The sequence below is a fragment of the Xiphophorus couchianus genome, chromosome 8, assembly GCF_001444195.1.
Source record: "Xiphophorus couchianus chromosome 8, X_couchianus-1.0, whole genome shotgun sequence".
Taxonomy (NCBI): Eukaryota; Metazoa; Chordata; class Actinopteri; order Cyprinodontiformes; family Poeciliidae; genus Xiphophorus; species Xiphophorus couchianus.
The window spans coordinates 25,829,397-25,845,737 of record NC_040235.1 but is presented as its reverse complement, the minus strand read 5'-3'; the positions used below and the strand labels follow the sequence as shown (position 1 = coordinate 25,845,737).

General features: G+C 38.0%; 1 protein-coding gene across 5 annotated transcripts; it reads left to right on the top strand.

Moving 5' to 3' along the window:
• The first annotated feature begins 447 nt into the window (after positions 1–447).
• On the top strand, positions 448–15,242 carry marveld2a (MARVEL domain containing 2a). 5 transcript variants are annotated; one of them, XM_028026037.1, is made up of 9 exons: positions 448–566; positions 2,760–2,806; positions 5,163–6,131; positions 6,828–7,048; positions 9,118–9,153; positions 9,270–9,433; positions 10,463–10,634; positions 12,138–12,188; positions 12,873–15,242. In XM_028026037.1, the coding sequence occupies exons 3-9, from the start codon at positions 5,180–5,182 to the stop codon at positions 12,990–12,992; spliced, it is 1,716 nt and encodes a 571-aa protein (XP_027881838.1). In that variant the 5' UTR covers positions 448–566; positions 2,760–2,806; positions 5,163–5,179; the 3' UTR covers positions 12,993–15,242. The 5 variants fall into 5 exon arrangements, with proteins under 5 accessions (XP_027881838.1, XP_027881837.1, XP_027881836.1 ...); XM_028026036.1 differs by having other exon boundaries at positions 2,760–2,839; XM_028026035.1 differs by having other exon boundaries at positions 2,760–2,859.
• Positions 15,243–16,341: the final 1,099 nt, after the last annotated feature.

Sequence of the window (16,341 nt, the reverse complement as noted above, 5' to 3'; positions counted from 1 at the left end):
GTGTGTCCAAACTTTTGGTCTGTACTGTATATATATATATATAGTGCAATATATACACACACACACACACATATATATATATATATATATATATATATATATATATATATATATATATATATATATATATGTATATATAACTGTTAATCCGATCAATTAATTAATATTTAAATCACAATCTTCTTGACAGGGTATCCACTATAGTATCTACTATATCTTACACATTTGGATTTGTTGAAAGGGCGGCAAACAGAAAGTCATGAGAAAATTTGTTTCGTGTATTCCTCTGTCTCATTTTTATTTATGACAACACATCGTGTGAGTCCTTACTGTGGCTCAGATATGGGAACATTTTGCTCAGGTGCTTATTTACAGCTGATTGAGTCACAGAGTGAGTGTGTGCGGCTCTCAGGTGTTCTGCTGAAACTGCCACAGGTGAACTTCCCCCTCTGCGCGGTGACGTCAAAGGGATGGGCGGGTCACGTGGTCTAGTCAAGAGAAACCTGCGGGTTAATGTTACTGAAATGGGAGAAACAAGAAGTGGGGAACGAAGCGAAGTGAATAAGGTAAGAGACCTTCACGCTTCCTTCCAACAAGGCGGTACGGAGGGGAGCACGCTAGAGGACGCAAACAAAGAGGCTTTTTTTTTTTAAAGGACTATAAAAGTTAAAAAGTCAGCTGTAAAAATGACGCTGCGTTAATTCGTAGCCACTTCGAGTAAAATTCACTCTTCCGCCGCCCTTTTTACCGGATAAAAGCTATAAAATTAGCCTAGGTTAAAATGTAATGCCTATTACACAAGAAAACAGACATTAAATACGTCGTGAGTTAAAAAATGCAGCTAAGAAAGAGTCTAGCCGAGTTTTTGCTCCTGCAGAGTTTCAGCCGCTGCCACCTTAGGTTTATTTGTTATCACAGGCCTCCTACTGCACACAGTGCGCTGATTATTCTGGAAACGGAAGCATGCGGGGCTTTTTCTGCTCTGTGTAATTGGGATAAGTTTGGAAGTTTTGTTGTATTTTTATTCTGCTTGCTTGGAAAAAAAAAATCCACCATAAACTAAACTTAATTTCTACTACTACTCCATTTCTGTATCACTATGGGAGTTCGATTATTAAAAATATTATTATTACTCTAAAAAGTTATTAAAGGAAAGAAAAAAAAGCTTGAAAACTTACGTTTGGCATATGATTATATTTTAAAGTTATAAACTGCAACATTTTAAAGAAGATTATACATATTTCTGATAAATACAGGTGGTAATATCAATTCAAAGTTAGGAAGACTGTCAAAAAGGTGAAACTCCTATAGGTAGATCAATTTAACGTACTTTTGTTATGCTGATGATAATACGTTTAATGAAATCCAAAAATTCAGCTTTTAGACAAATTAGAATATTTTCTACTGTAATAATAAGAAAAACAGCAATCCATTGGAAGCTGAGTGGAAGAACCGATGTGTTAGAAAAACCGCGAAAGGTTTTGGCTTGAAAATAACTTTTTTCCTGTGTGTGAGGAAGTGCACAGATATATTTTATAAGTATAAAATGCTGAAAAAAAACATATATTCACTTGTAATAAGTAACAATAGTTAGCCTGATGTGAATGTGGTTAGATAGGTGGAATCTTGTCCAACTTCTACAGTAAATGAAATTAATCATGTAAACATATTGCAATAGTGATTTGTAACAGACTATGCTTCCCCCTGTCACACTAACCGTTTCAAGTGGGTAGTTGTCATAAAGTAACGTAAAGTTTTTCAACCACAGTTAATATGCTGTTGAAGTCATTTTAATGCTCTTTAGATCTCGATGTCTCCTGTTGATGGAATGACAATATGTGGTCATAATGTGCATCTAGAGTGTAGTTTCAGAGATGCATGGTCCACTGTTAATTAATAATTAATAAGCATACAATTCAGTCCAGTTCTATGCTTTGTGCTCTAAGCGACATCATGATTTATTGCTTATTTTACATTATATTTAAAATTCCTAATTTCACTTCCTGAATCATTTGAAAGGAGGTTTTTACATGTTTGTCTGAGTTAGTCCACTTATTGTTTTTGTCAGGCTCAGATTCTTTACTATTTATTTTACATTGGCTGTTCTACTGCACTGACTGAACAAATTAAAGTTGTTTTTACATGTGTGGCCAGGCTTGTGAATCTGTTGGTGTATTTAAGTGTGCTGTACTGGTGCAGAGTTATCGAAGAAATCTGTCATTCAGTTCATTTATGTCCGAGTTTAAAAAAGAACAAAGTCAGTTCAGCTGTTTTTCTGTATCGGATCCATACTAAACCTCAGATATCTGCTTTGGTATGGGAAGTGGAAAGAGTTTTTCAATCCGGTATTGTACACTAGTTTTTAGATTGTTTTCCTTCCCCTTTTTTTTCTTTTTTTAGAAGACTGCTGTGCTTCCTGGAGCTGACTGTACATCATTTGCTTCAAGGTTCAATATGTTAAAAAAAAAAACTGTTCTCCATACTTTGGTTATCATGTGTGATCATTTCAGTCACTGTTTCCTTTTCATCATCTTCAAATGATTTACTCCTGTGACGTCACAAGTCGTTTTTATCCAAACAGCAGTCAATCAATTCATTTTATTGATCAGCATTTTCTGAAACAACCACTGAAATCCTCAGTGTCATGGCTTGGTTTGAGCCGATGACTGACCTGGATAGTGCACAGTGAACATCAACGTAAATCAGAGCTGTCAGTGTTTGTATTTTCTGTCTTCATTAGTGCATGTTTGTCTCTACAGGTGAATCTGCGTTCATACAAGGTTTGCATTCTGACCTGCAAGCCAATGTAAGTCGTGTTGAGTGACTGCGTGTGAAAGAGGTATTGAAGCTCCTTCTTTGGTTAGTTTTTTTTTTTGTTTTTTTACCCTCTTCAAACTCCGGACCCGTCTGATTGGTTGTATAGAATGTATTTTTGTGCTGATTCCTGAAGCCGGCGGTAAGTGCAACATTCCTGGAAACGATGCGTGGCAATTCCAACAGCACCGTGGGAATTCATTCCTTTTTATTTAGCTGCAGCACAAAAATGCATTCTTTTTCCAGGGCTTTCCATGAGGGCTTTTGGCTGAAGGGTGTTTTCTGTGGTGACTGTTAGCAGCTGTGTTGATTACTCCATACTTTCTGCAAGAATGATTGGCATTTAGTCTTTATCCAGTGGTTTCTTCTTCTCATATTTCCTACTTATTTGCCTGTCCTGTTGTAATATTCATTTCAATTGTTAAATCCTTTACGTCAGTAGACAAATACACTAATAGAGATGAGACTTGCAGCTTGGCCTGCTACCGTAACAGATTTTGCTGGGCAACAAATTTTTCCAGGAGTTATTGTGATATACGGTAATATTGTTATTACATGACCATTTTAAACTGATATATTGATAATGGCATAATGATGCAAATTTGCTCTCTCAAAGATCAATAATCATTAATTTTGTAAAGAATACTTAACACTGAAGCTGTAAAAAATTTCAATATCCAAAATAAAACCGAACGAAAAACAATTAATAAAACGGAAACAAACCGAAAGCACAAATGAAATGGCTTATCAATTCTCTGTAATCAAAATTGCTCTTAAAAAAATATTAATAATCAAAGTGGAAATTATTGAGCTCAGTTCAACTTATCATGTTATTAATTAATTGCTCCTTGTGACAGGCTTACTTACATGTATTTATTAATAATCAATAAAAATGATTTCTGTTTCCGATTATTGTGATGATGATAATGATGCCAAAAAAATATTAAAAAATTACTACGAATGGTTCTGCATTCTGCAAGGGCTTCACAAACTGCATGAAAAATAATGCTTCCACATTATAAAACAAAATCTTCTTCACTACGTCAGCTACATTCAATCCACTGCTAAACAATATGTAATAATTTCATTCAATCCTACTTTAAAATACATAAAGTGTTTATTGATGATGTAAGGAGAAAATTAGTTTGAAATGTAACAATTTCAATCGTACCGACAGCTTTTGGAGTTAGACTTCATCAGGAGTTGTCACAGTCAAAAAGGCTTAAAACTGCCTCAAGAAGAAGCAAATAACATGACGTGATAATTACAAAGACAAACGTCTCGCCAGACAGAGACTTAAAACGGAGCAGCAAAAGCAAATGAGATGGATTAGCAGTTTACCAACAGCTGATGGCGTCATGTTGCTATGAAATATCGTCTCTGCTGCCCTGATATTGAGCTGTTAGCAGGTCAGTTATAGTTGTGAGGTTTTCATAAAGCAGCTGTCTTCAGTCAGAGGCCTCGTCACACTCGTGGTAGGACTGACTGCTACTGGAGAGCCCGGAGCACCACCATCAATCACAAATCTTTGAAGATACGATTAGATAAGACATGTAATTTTCCTTTGAGATAAATAGTTTTTTAATTGAATAAATGAAATCATTTCTTTTAAGGTTTTTATCAGAGGTGCCAACAGACTTTCTCTGTGTTGAATGCTCTTTTGTCTTAGTGCACAGAGAGACAAACATGCAAAAAACAAATTCTATGCAAATGACAGAGAATGACTGGAAAGAGGAAAACAGAGGAGACCACACTGAAACTGACGGTGGTAAACAAACTAAAACCTAAATAAAGACGCTCATAGTAACAATAAAACCAGTAACGTTTCTCCAAAAATCTCTTAAAAATAACAACTGAACGTTGAACTGAAACAATTTTGTGTTTGTAGGAGATGTGGGTGTTTATTATAGTGTTTCTCATTTATCGTGATAAATTTATCACAATACAATTTTCATTTATCGTTGTCCCAATAAATTCCAATTAGTTATGTTTAAAAGCCCGTAAGACTGTCTGTACTGTCGGGATTGTTAGTTTTACTATTTTTCTCCACTATTTACACAATAAAGGCGTATAAATAAATATCAATACATTTGAAAATACAATTAAATGTGCACATTTTAGTGATACAAATCACACTTTGTATCTCTACTGGACTGGTTTTCTAAAGGGGTTGCTGGGCAATACGGTTATCTAAAAAAATATATATATTTATCTTATTGTCACTTTAATTGTTATTACAATAGTATCACAAAATATTGTGATAAATCATTTAGTCGATGTTGCCTAACCATAGTTTGTCATAAAAAATTTTCAGCCCAACCTCTTCATTTTTGTGTGGATGTTTCCAGGGACCATCAGCATCCTCATGTCCTATGGAGGAGGTTACCACGGACGCACTGAGCGTGTCCGCCAGTCGCCGCTTTATGACCAGGTTCCCCATGAGTCCTTACCCCTGGCCGAGTCGTACGACCTGCAGCCCCTGAAGGAGCAGAGGTCCCCCCATCTGGCCAAGAGCGCCGACCCTCTCCCTCCTCCGCCTCTGCCAGACCAGCCCCCTGTCGGCCCCGAGTTCGACCCCAGCAACAGCGAGGAGGACACCGACCCAGAGCCGGACCCCGCCATTGACATCAAGCCAGTCCACCGGTTCATCCCCGACTCCTGGAAGAACTTCTTCCGAGGGAGCAACCGCAGCAGCAAGAAGGCGTGGTCCATGCCTGAGTCCTCCAGCAACAACAACAACAGCACCACTGAGGGGGTGCGTTGCTCTCCGCCGCACTCCCCGTCCCTCCCCGGGTCCTACCGGGACCCGTATGGCGGCTCCGGGAGCAGCTACAACTCCGGCAAGGAGCTTTTAAACGGACAGGACGCCCATGGGTCGGTGTCGGGCCACACGCAGCACACAGCTCTGACCTACAGCGAGCGGGTGGAGGAGTACCACCAGCGTTATGGCTACATGAAGTCGTGGGCGGGGCTGCTGAGGATCCTGGGCTGCGTGGAGCTGCTGCTGGGGGCCGCTGTGTTCGCCTGCGTCTGCGCTTACATCCACAAAGACAATGAGTGGTACAACATGTTCGGCTACTCTTCTCCTGGAGGAGGATACGGAGGAGGATACGGGGGAATGTACGGAGGATCGTACTACACCGGGCCCAAGACTCCGTTTGTGTTGGTGGTGGCGGGACTGGCCTGGCTGGTGACGGTGATCCTGCTGGTGCTGGGGATGACCATGTACTACCGCACCATCCTGCTGGACTCCAACTGGTGGCCCCTGACTGAGTTTGTGTTAAACCTGGCTCTGGCCATACTATACATGGCAGCAGGTAGGTTTAACCTGGTTAACATGTCTAGTTTTTTATTTTTATTTAATTCAAGGTTTTTTTGGTCTTCACAGAAGGGAATTCTGGAACCATGATTGTTTTTTAGTTTGATTTTAGTCAGTACTTTAAACAGATTTTCTTTTGATTAGTGCTGCACCAATGGCAGTTTTCTGGCCAATCTGTCAGAAAAGTTGCTACATATAGAGACAATGTTAATTAATCACATGATAAATTAAAATAATCTACCATAAATTTCCCTTCTGATGATTAATATTTTTGAGGGGCAGTTTTCCATAATCCATAATAATTCCTCTTATTCCTGGTTTCGGTTGTGTTTTTTATCAATTGTTTTCCGTTGTGTTTTATTTTAGACATTTAAAATATCTCTCAGTTAAACTGTTGTGTGTTTCCTAAATATTTCATCAAGTTATTTGAAAAATGTGATTTGGTGGATTAAAGTGTTCAACATGATAAAATATATGTATTTAAGGGAGATTAGAGTTTAAGTCCTGACCCTAATTTGTATTTGAGTAAAAGAGCTCAGCTGGATTACTTCATCAGACTCCTCCAAAGATGAACTAGTAGTCCCAGATCTGCAGAGCTGTTTGTTGATAAACCTGTTACTTGTAGAGGAACTGCACCTTTAATTTCCCCTCAGTTTCTCTCATAGTATCACCTCCACCGTGTTTTCTTCCCCAGCCATTGTCTACGTCACAGACACCAATCGCGGAGGTCTCTGCTTCAACCCGGGCTTCAGCAACCCAGTAAATGGGGCCTTCTGCAGAGTAGAAGCTGGTCAGACCGCCGCCATCATCTTCCTCTTCGTCACCATGGTTGTGTATCTGATCGGGGCCATCGTTTGTCTCAAGCTGTGGAGGCACGAGGCCGCCCGCAGGTACCAGGAGCAGCACGGCCAGCAGGTGAGAGCTCAGCCAGATGTGTGTGTGTGGGTGGACGTGTGTGTGTGTGTGTTTGTTCCTGTAGCTAGGCTAGGTCCTGGGATTCCTGGAACTCACTGACTTGTTCCTGTTAGGAGTGGAAGTTCATTTCAACAACATCTGCTGAGATGTTAGGACAGATCTAATTACAGAATGTACACACACACACACACCCACCCCACACACACACACCAGAGTAGGCGAGTGAGTAGGTGTGGTCTGTGTAACAGATAAGGAAACTAAAACATTGTCTGAAGCCTCCTGGGATTCCCGAAATCTTATGATGGACGTAAACTGTTATTTCTCTAAAAAGCAAACATGGTGGAGTTTAAACCTCAGACGGTACACACTTCTATAAAACAGGATTTATTATTTTTTTACTTTATTTGCATTTTTATATAAAATGTAGACCAGGGGTGCCCAAACTTTTTGAGCTCTGTAAAGGTAAAGGCAAATCTTCTAAAGTTGGGATATAATTAATTTAATTTCACATAATTATCGCGGTAGAAGCCATTTGTTTGTTAAAATGTAATGAAATATATTTGTGCTATTTGATGTTTGTTGTGAAAGACGTAAACTCACAAACGAACGAGGTAATTAGTCTAAGTCTGTCGTTTATTGAATGTTTAGAAACTACAGCGGTTGTAACGCGCCATAGCAAAGGTAAACAGAGGTAAAATAACCACTCCTACCTTTATACTTTCTCTTATTCTCTGTTGTGTAAGCACACCCGTTGCCGTAGCAACCGCCCGCGCCCTGCAAGCCGTGCAAAGATTACGTTAAAAACATAACATTCAGTCCGTTACGATATCAGGTTTCCAGGCTTGATATTTATTCCTTGATTATTAATCAGCCTCCCCTGAACACAGCGATGGTTGATTAGCTGATTTAAACTCCTGCTCTTTTAGTCAGTCTGTCTTTGAGTCGCCTTTTATTTTTGTTAATGGAACTGAAACGCACTGAATTGCGCAACATCTTGTCGAAACAGTAATTACTGAGAATTTTAATTTTAACACGTTTGGTTGAATTTTTTTTATTATTATTTAATGAAGCTACAAACGTTTAGGATCTTGGTGAATATTTTGATAAGCCTGTCAGAAGAGGAAGTGCTGCTCTCAGCGTCTTGGTGGCGTTCAGTTTGTCACCTTACTGCCGAGATCGACTCAAAACCTTCCTGCGATCGACTTATTGAGCAGCCCTGATGCAGACCATTCAAACCAGATGTTTTTAAATAGATGGTTGTAAACAATACCGACATTAATAACACCAACAACAGTATGTTGCAGCATTGCAGATAAATATATAAGTTTATACTTGCTGGTAAATGTCAGGACAATGTTGCTTTTATTTTATTGCCATTTTTATTGCTCCAAGTTAAAATTTAAAAGGGGCAATTAGTACAGCAGCGTGTTGGGGCCATTGTAGATAGAAAGAAAAAGGATTACATTTCTGCCCAAAATACAGCAGCTTTCTAGAAAAAAAACAAGGAAAATAACTGAATTTTTTAGATTAGTCAGAGAAAATTTCTATAAACAAGCAACAAAAAAGAGAAATTTCTGAGTTTCAAAAGTCTAAGTTTGCTTTTGAAACTCAGAAAACGGCCTAGAAAATTTCTGAGATTAATCTGAAAATGTAAATTTTTTAGGAATTTTTTTAGTAAAGCTTTTTTTTCATTTTGTTTTTGTTTATTCCTACCACGGCCCTAATGAGCCGTCGGTAGTTTAGTCCCTGAAAATGTGATGGAGTTAAATATGGGGCAGTCCAGGAAGAAAACATTAGAGTCTGCATATGACCTGAGACTGTGGCAGAGGTTCAACATTTAGCTGAACAGTCACCATAAATATACAGGTCAGATGGATCAATGCATATCCTTGTGTTACAATGGCCTAGTCAAAGCTAATAGCTGTAGTATATGTACTGAAAATTATATTATGTTATATTGTGTAGCTTTAGATACTGCAGTGATTCTATGCAACATGTTGAGTTTTGAAGTGTTAAACTTCCTTTGTTGCAAGAATAACAACACTTTTCTTCTCTGCTTGTGCATTTAGATGGTGCCTTCTGAGATGCATGTTGTGCAGTCACTTGTAAGTATGCTATTAGAAACTAACACCTTCATTTGTACTGTAAAAAGCACACACACTCAATTGATGTGCATTTGATTGTTGTAATCCCATTCATTTTGCTGCTTTTCTCTGCTCAGGCGGTTCCAGATTCTGCTCCGGCCCCCAGATTCCCAGAGCAGGTCCAAGGCTCCTCGGTCGTTCCCATCCAAGCTGCACCCAAACCATTTCCTCCAAAGGTCATTCAGGGAGCCATACCGTCAGGTCATATCCCCAAGCCGGTCATTGTGCCTGATTATCTTGCGTAAGTACTGCCATAAATACAAAAGAAAGGGGAAGTAGTGGAGTTTGCACCAAAAGTGTAAAGAGCTGGGTTCTACCACCTACAATACAGACCAAAAGTTTGGACACACCTTTTAATTCAATGAGTTTCCTTTATTTTCATGACTATTGACATTGTAGATTCACACTGAAGGCATCAAAACTATGAATAACACATGTGGAAATATGCACTAAACAAAAAAGTGTAAAACAACTGAAAATACCCCTTATATTCTAGTTTCTTCAAAGTAGCAACCTTTTGCTGTGATTACTGCTTTGCACACACTCTGCATTTTCTTGATGAGCTTCAAGAGGTCGTCACCTGAAATGGTTTTCACTTCATAGGTCAACCTGTCAGGTTAATAAGTGGGATTTCTTGCCTTATAAATAGTCATGAAAATAAAGAAAACCCATTGAATTAGAAGGTGTGTCCAAACTTTTGGTCTGTACTGTACATGGGTGTTCTTTTGACGTATACCACCTGCATAAGCGTATATTCACTTTGGCAGAAATGATATTAGCTGTTGGCTGCAGCACAGTGCAGCCACCTATAATGGAAAAAGGGTTCAGGAATAAGAGGTGGGCACAAGTTTGAGGTGTTGACCAAGTTCCCAGGATCTAAGTCCAATTTACTAAAACTGTGCTGGACAAACATTTTCAGAAGATCTGTTGCTCACATATTAATGCCGGATAGCGGTGTTGTTGAGTTTGTATGGCAGCCAAAGGGGACATAGACGGTCATAATGTTCTGCTCAATGATCTCCTGGATATTTAATGAGGAGCGCTGCAGGCCACCGTACGGTCAGCATACGTTTTAAATACAGCTGAAATGTTCAGTTAAATAGAGACCCAACACTTCTCCACACCCTGAGAATTGAATCGCTACAGTTGGGTATAGCATGAAGCTAAAACTGATGTACAACACACATTTTTCTCTGAAAAAAACAACAAGAAAAGAGAGATTATGAAAACAGTCACGTTTTCAATGTTCTTGATGTTGGATGATCTGCAGGAAGTACCTAGTGATCCGGTCTGATGAAGAGCGGGACCAGTACCGAGCCGTGTTCAACGACCAGTACGCAGAGTACAAGGAGCTCCACGCCGACGTGCAGGCCACGCTGAAGAAGTTTGATGAGATGGACGCCATGATGCGCAGTCTGCCTCAGAACCCCAGCACCCAAATGGTGACTGGTCTCACACACACACACACACACACACACACACACACACACACACACACACACACACACACACACACACACACACACACACACACACACACACATTCCTCAGACTTTATATTCTTCACTGTTTAAAGTTTTCCAGAACAGCACAAACTACAGAACTCATAAAATCTAAGTTTTTTATTATCATGTTAATTTGTGTGAGGCTGCAGAAAGAGGTTGTACTAAACAATTGCTGCATGTTGACCTTTCCACACTTCTTGTTATTACTGCAGGTTGTTCCTTTATTTGTTGCTTTCCTGGCCCACATATATTGCAGGTCTCTCTTATGGTTATTGTTTTTTCTATTTTTATGAAAAAGGACAGTTCTCACAACATGGCTTCTTAAGCTGTGGCGTGACTTTAAGTAGGCCGTTCACACTGGAAAACCCTCCAATTCTGCTGAAGAGCAGGAGTTAAAATGACTTTTTACCAATAATAAATTAAATGATCATGTGACATCTACATGTTCATTCATTTTTGTCTCGTGTAGAAGTTCTGAAGAACTGTTATTGATGGATAATTGATACGTGTTCCATCAAATAAATGAATATTCCCAAGAAATAAAAACAAAATTCTTATGTGCTTCTAGCAAATTATAATTATTTTTGTCTATTTTTCTAGATTTATTTTTCTTTGTTTATACAATTTATTCATTTATTTTCTTTGTCCTTTTAAAATATAATAATAAGACCCCAATTTCTGACTTTGAGCCAGTTGTAACAATAATGAATAATAAAACCATATGTAATATTTAATAGGGAGATTATTTTGTCACAATTGTTTTACTTACTTATTCTCTATTTCAGGATAATTTTTTTTTATTGTATTCATCACTAAGTAAACACCCTAATGAAATAATGACCAATTAAATAAATCTTGAAATAAATAAAAACTGTTTTTTGTATAAATAGATTTTGTTTTTATTTCTTGGGGACATATACTTATTCAATTGAGTATTTTATTAATTAATCAATAACAGAATTCTATGTATTTATTTCTCTAATTTTGAATGAAACTGCTTTCCATATAATGAAGTAGGGAGTCATTCAAAAGAAAAAAAGGAAAAGCAAAAAGTCTTTCAGGAGACAAAATACGTTTTCACAACACTGAAGCAGTAAATAATGTTAAATGTGGTTCTCTACTGTAATCCAGTGAGCGGCTTCATTCTGACTGCTTTGTGTTTATGTTAGTAACAGGGAGCAGACGAGATTCTCTGCTTGTTCAGAAAAATTCCTTCCATTGTCTACGCTGTCAAAATGCGCCTCATTACTCCGTCCCGTCACTTCCTCTGTTTCTACTTCCTCTTCGTGTTCCCCCCTCCATCCCACCCTCCACCCTCAGATTCCTTATCGGCTCCATTCAGGCTGCTGGTTGAATACTGTCTCACTGCGTCTGATTTCCATACACAGTTTCACTCCGTCACCATCTCACCTGAGCTAAATACTTCCTCTGTGTTTGCAGGAGGTGGAGCGCATCCACAGGATTCTGCAGGAGTATCAGAAGAAGAAAAATGTGAGCTCAGTGTCTTTCTTCCTTTGTGGCGTTTGGATGTTTATCACAACTTTATCTGCAGTGAAGCAAGTGGAAACTCCCATTTTGTAGATCCATTGCACATAGATTAATGTTGTTCATATTTGATTTACAGCTGACTCTGAGTAACTCCAAGTCTCTGTGATGTTTGACCGTAAAATGATCTCACTTTAGAAGAAATCTTACATTTTTAACATCTTTAACTTTTCCGCTCCTTCAAAAAAGTGAACAAAATAAACTTGTAAGAAGTCTTCAGATTCCCACACACAGAATATGTACCGGTAGTTTGCTTAAAGTGAGGGAGCTACGATGGAAGTTTTTTTTAAATTTTTTTAAATCTTTTTAACATTTCAAGTTTGATAGTCAACTCACTTGTCTTACACTTTACTTGCTGAAACCTGCAGATACCCTGAGATCATTAAAGCCACTGAGCTTTATCGCATCGACTGAAGCAAAAAAGCATATTGTGATTAAAGTTTTTCCCAACATCACGTCCAGGTGCTACTAGTGTATTAGTAACAGAACAATATGGATTGCTGCTTGCATTTTAACTGTTAGGTTGAAGATGTATCAGATTCGCATCCTCACACAGAACAAGGTTTTATGTTCTGTAAGAAGAAACCAGGAGGAAAGTGGAGCTTAATGTGACTCACGTTTCTGTTGCAGGACCCGACTTTCCTGGAAAAGAAGGAGCGCTGCGAGTATCTGAAGAGCAAACTGTCGCACATCAAACAGAGGATACAGGAATACGACAAAGTCATGGAGTGGAACGACGGATTCAGCTAAAGCTAGAGCTGCTGTCTGCGGCAGAGCGACTCCAGTGGTGGACATGGGACTAAAGAGGCAAACGAAGCCGATTAAAACTGAAAAAGGGCGCTAACAGCTACTGAGGCTTTTTTTTTAATCTGTTGTCTGTCAGAAGCGTTTTCAAAGCTTGCAAGTGGGAAATGAAAAGGGCAAACATGCTTCATCATTTCTGAAGATGATCAGATTGGTTTTCATGTGATCGGCGATCTCCTCAAAGCAGCTGGTCGCCGCGGCTACATGTAACGGTAAACGAAATCTCCGCATCAGCACTTCTCAGAGCTTTTCTTCACTACAGTCAACTCATTGAGTTATTCAGATACATTTCACTGCACTGTAGCGCACAGACACCGAATAACATTACACACCACGCGTGTGTGTGTGTGTGTTTAAATTAGATTTAATGACTGCTTAAAGTGTCTGCTTTCTTACAGATTAGGAGAGATCGGGACTTGATTTTCCCTTTTTAAATTTTTATTTTTAATGATTTAAATGAGCAAAGTTCAATATGAGAAAATATAGAAGCTTCCAATTACTGTTTTTCTGACTTCCCACAATAAACATGATTTATTTGTGCTGGGAAGACAAGTGACGCAACACTGCTGCAAATCAGGGTTTTGCTAATTTAACAAAGTTAAAGTGATCATAGAGTTGGTACTGGAAACTTTATTTTTATACTCACATTTACTGTGGTTACCATTATAACTAAACGGCCGTCTTCAATTTGTCCCTGCAGCATAATATAGTGCTGATGCAGATACACTTTCTGTAAATTTCATTCATTTTTTCACTTTTTTTATTATTTTATTTTGACCAATTTTTATCTTCTTAAAACAAAAATATTAGGTAAAAAAAAATAAATCTCTTGCTAGCCATTTTTATTGCTTACATTTTAACATGATAGTAAGTACCAGTGAGAAGATACCTTTACATTAAGCCTGACTAAATACTGCAAGCTTTTGTATTTTTGCTCTGAATACACTAAAATATTTTTTAGACCAACAAAGTAGAAAACATTCAACCCAAAAGGTTTGTGAATCGTACATCGTTGTTTTACGAAGACAAACATCTCTATTTCAGACCGCCGATGGTTTCTTTTTCACCGTGTTTCATTTAAATATTGCGGGTTTGATTTATTACCTAAACAGGTAAAAACTAGAATTCACTATGAAATGTTTTTATTACAAACATAATAAAATAATAATAACCAATGAGTACTTTTATCTTGGTGATTTTGTTCCCCGGTGCAAAAAGTTTGGACAGTAGAGAAAGTAGATCCTCGTCTTAGGATTTCTAAAATGGCCACCAATGTTTCCAAATTCACAATAAACTTCATTGTAGTAAGTTTATTACAGGAAGGACTTCCTTCCTGAAGTTAAATTCTAATGGTAATAAACAAAGAATGGACAGAAAAATAAGGAATATTAAAAGTAAGATAGAAACCATTTAATTGAAATGTGTTGTGTTTTTTATTTTATTTGCAGCTGTGAAGTCTGACTTGTTTTGAGGCAAAGCCTTTCTCAGGGTATAATAATCTGAAATAGTGCTGATAGGAAGAATTGCTTTGTTTCAAAGTCCGCCCAAGCACCATGTGTGTGTCCTTGGGTGTGAACAAATGTGAGGACAAACCACAAACTCTTTGTTTAAAAGTGGTCTGAATATGCAATTATATAATACATATATACAGTATATACTGTATATACACAATTAACACTGTAGGACTGATTGTAAATGTAGCCAAACCGTAGAATTTCAGGAAACGCACTATCAGGTGAAAATGTTTGTGCTCAATCACTGGGAGATCTTTAAAAAAAAAACATTTGCTTTATTCCTGTCACTGTTTACCTCCTCTTCATTTCTGTGGCAGTTTGTGTTGTCTATTTAAAAATGTGCTGCTTTAAATGACTGTGGCACAAAACTTTTAACTTCTGGGAGGACTGTTTTTACTGCTACACTGTCCCTTTTCTTAATCCAGCTCTGTCTTTTAATGTGAAATATATATATATGTATCTTGTACATTTGATGTCTAATGCCTTTCTACCATTTCAGAGAATAAAATAACAAATGTTTTGTTCTTTTTCACTTAAAAATATCTTGCTTATCTATATTTCTATTCTTTTTAACATTTTAAGCATCTATAGTTTAAAAAAAAATAAAAATGTTTAAATGAAAATGTAACTATGTGATGATAATGTGCTGTTCTCTAATTAAAGTAACTACGTGGTGCCTTTAGATGCATCCTGTTGCTTTTTTTGCTTTTTTATATAAATTTAATGGACAAATTAATGAAAAACTATTTAATTTCTATTTAAAGGACCATTCAAAATGTTAAATCGGTGCAGCTTTAACGTGTTTAACCCTCGTGCGGTCTTAGCACGACACTCAAAAGACGCACAGCAAATCTTGCAGTTGGACAGCTGGAAAGCAGGGGATTGTCCCATCAGACCGTCAGTTCCCGGAACCACATGCACACAAAAAAAAAACCTTGTTAAAGTGCAACACCGCCTTAAGACCACAGAAGGATTTTAAATACAAAATTTTAAGTAACATTGTTGTGGCATGATGTGCAACCTGAGCATGTTAGGTTGGCTAAGAAGATCATTCTTCCACCTTGTGTAAAGTGAGGTGTCTGGTAATTGCAAAACAGCTTTTCTGTTGCAGAATAATAAATCAAATGGAATCAGGTGGAATTGTTTTTGTTGGCTCTCTTTGCCTCAATCATATCTTTACATCATCTTGTGTCCTGAATGAGAGACAGAAACTGGGGATGGGTTGTAAAAGGCCTGGATGTTGAAGGCTAATGTTAAAGTTCCTGCGTTTTCTGCAATGGCCAGTAGGAGGCGACTCAATGGCTTCAAAAAGAATACACAACACACGAAGAGAATAATTCAAATTCTGCCTTGATATGCAACCTAAATATTTATGTGGTGAGACACTGAGCTTAGCTAAGTTCTCAGCTGCTGTTTTCTACTACATAACGATCAGAGGACAAGTTGGGTCTTGCTCTGGCGGTTCATCTGAGATCTGCACAAACTGCAGCTTTAAATGGTGTTTATGAAGAGAGAAAAAGAATCCAAACCTCTATGGCTCTGTGTGAGAAAGTGATTGCCCCCTAAACCTACTAACTGGTTGAGCCACTTTTAGCAGCAACAACTCCAGTCAAGGCTTATAAGTGTTTTCCAGCTGTGGAGAAATATTAGCCACTCAATCGTCTTTGCAGGATTGTTCTAATTCAGACACACTGGAGGGCTTTCCAGCCTTTTTAACGTTGTGCCACAGCAGTTCTCCGTCAAGATGATTTGGTTGACGGCAAAATTCAAGGTTCCATTTT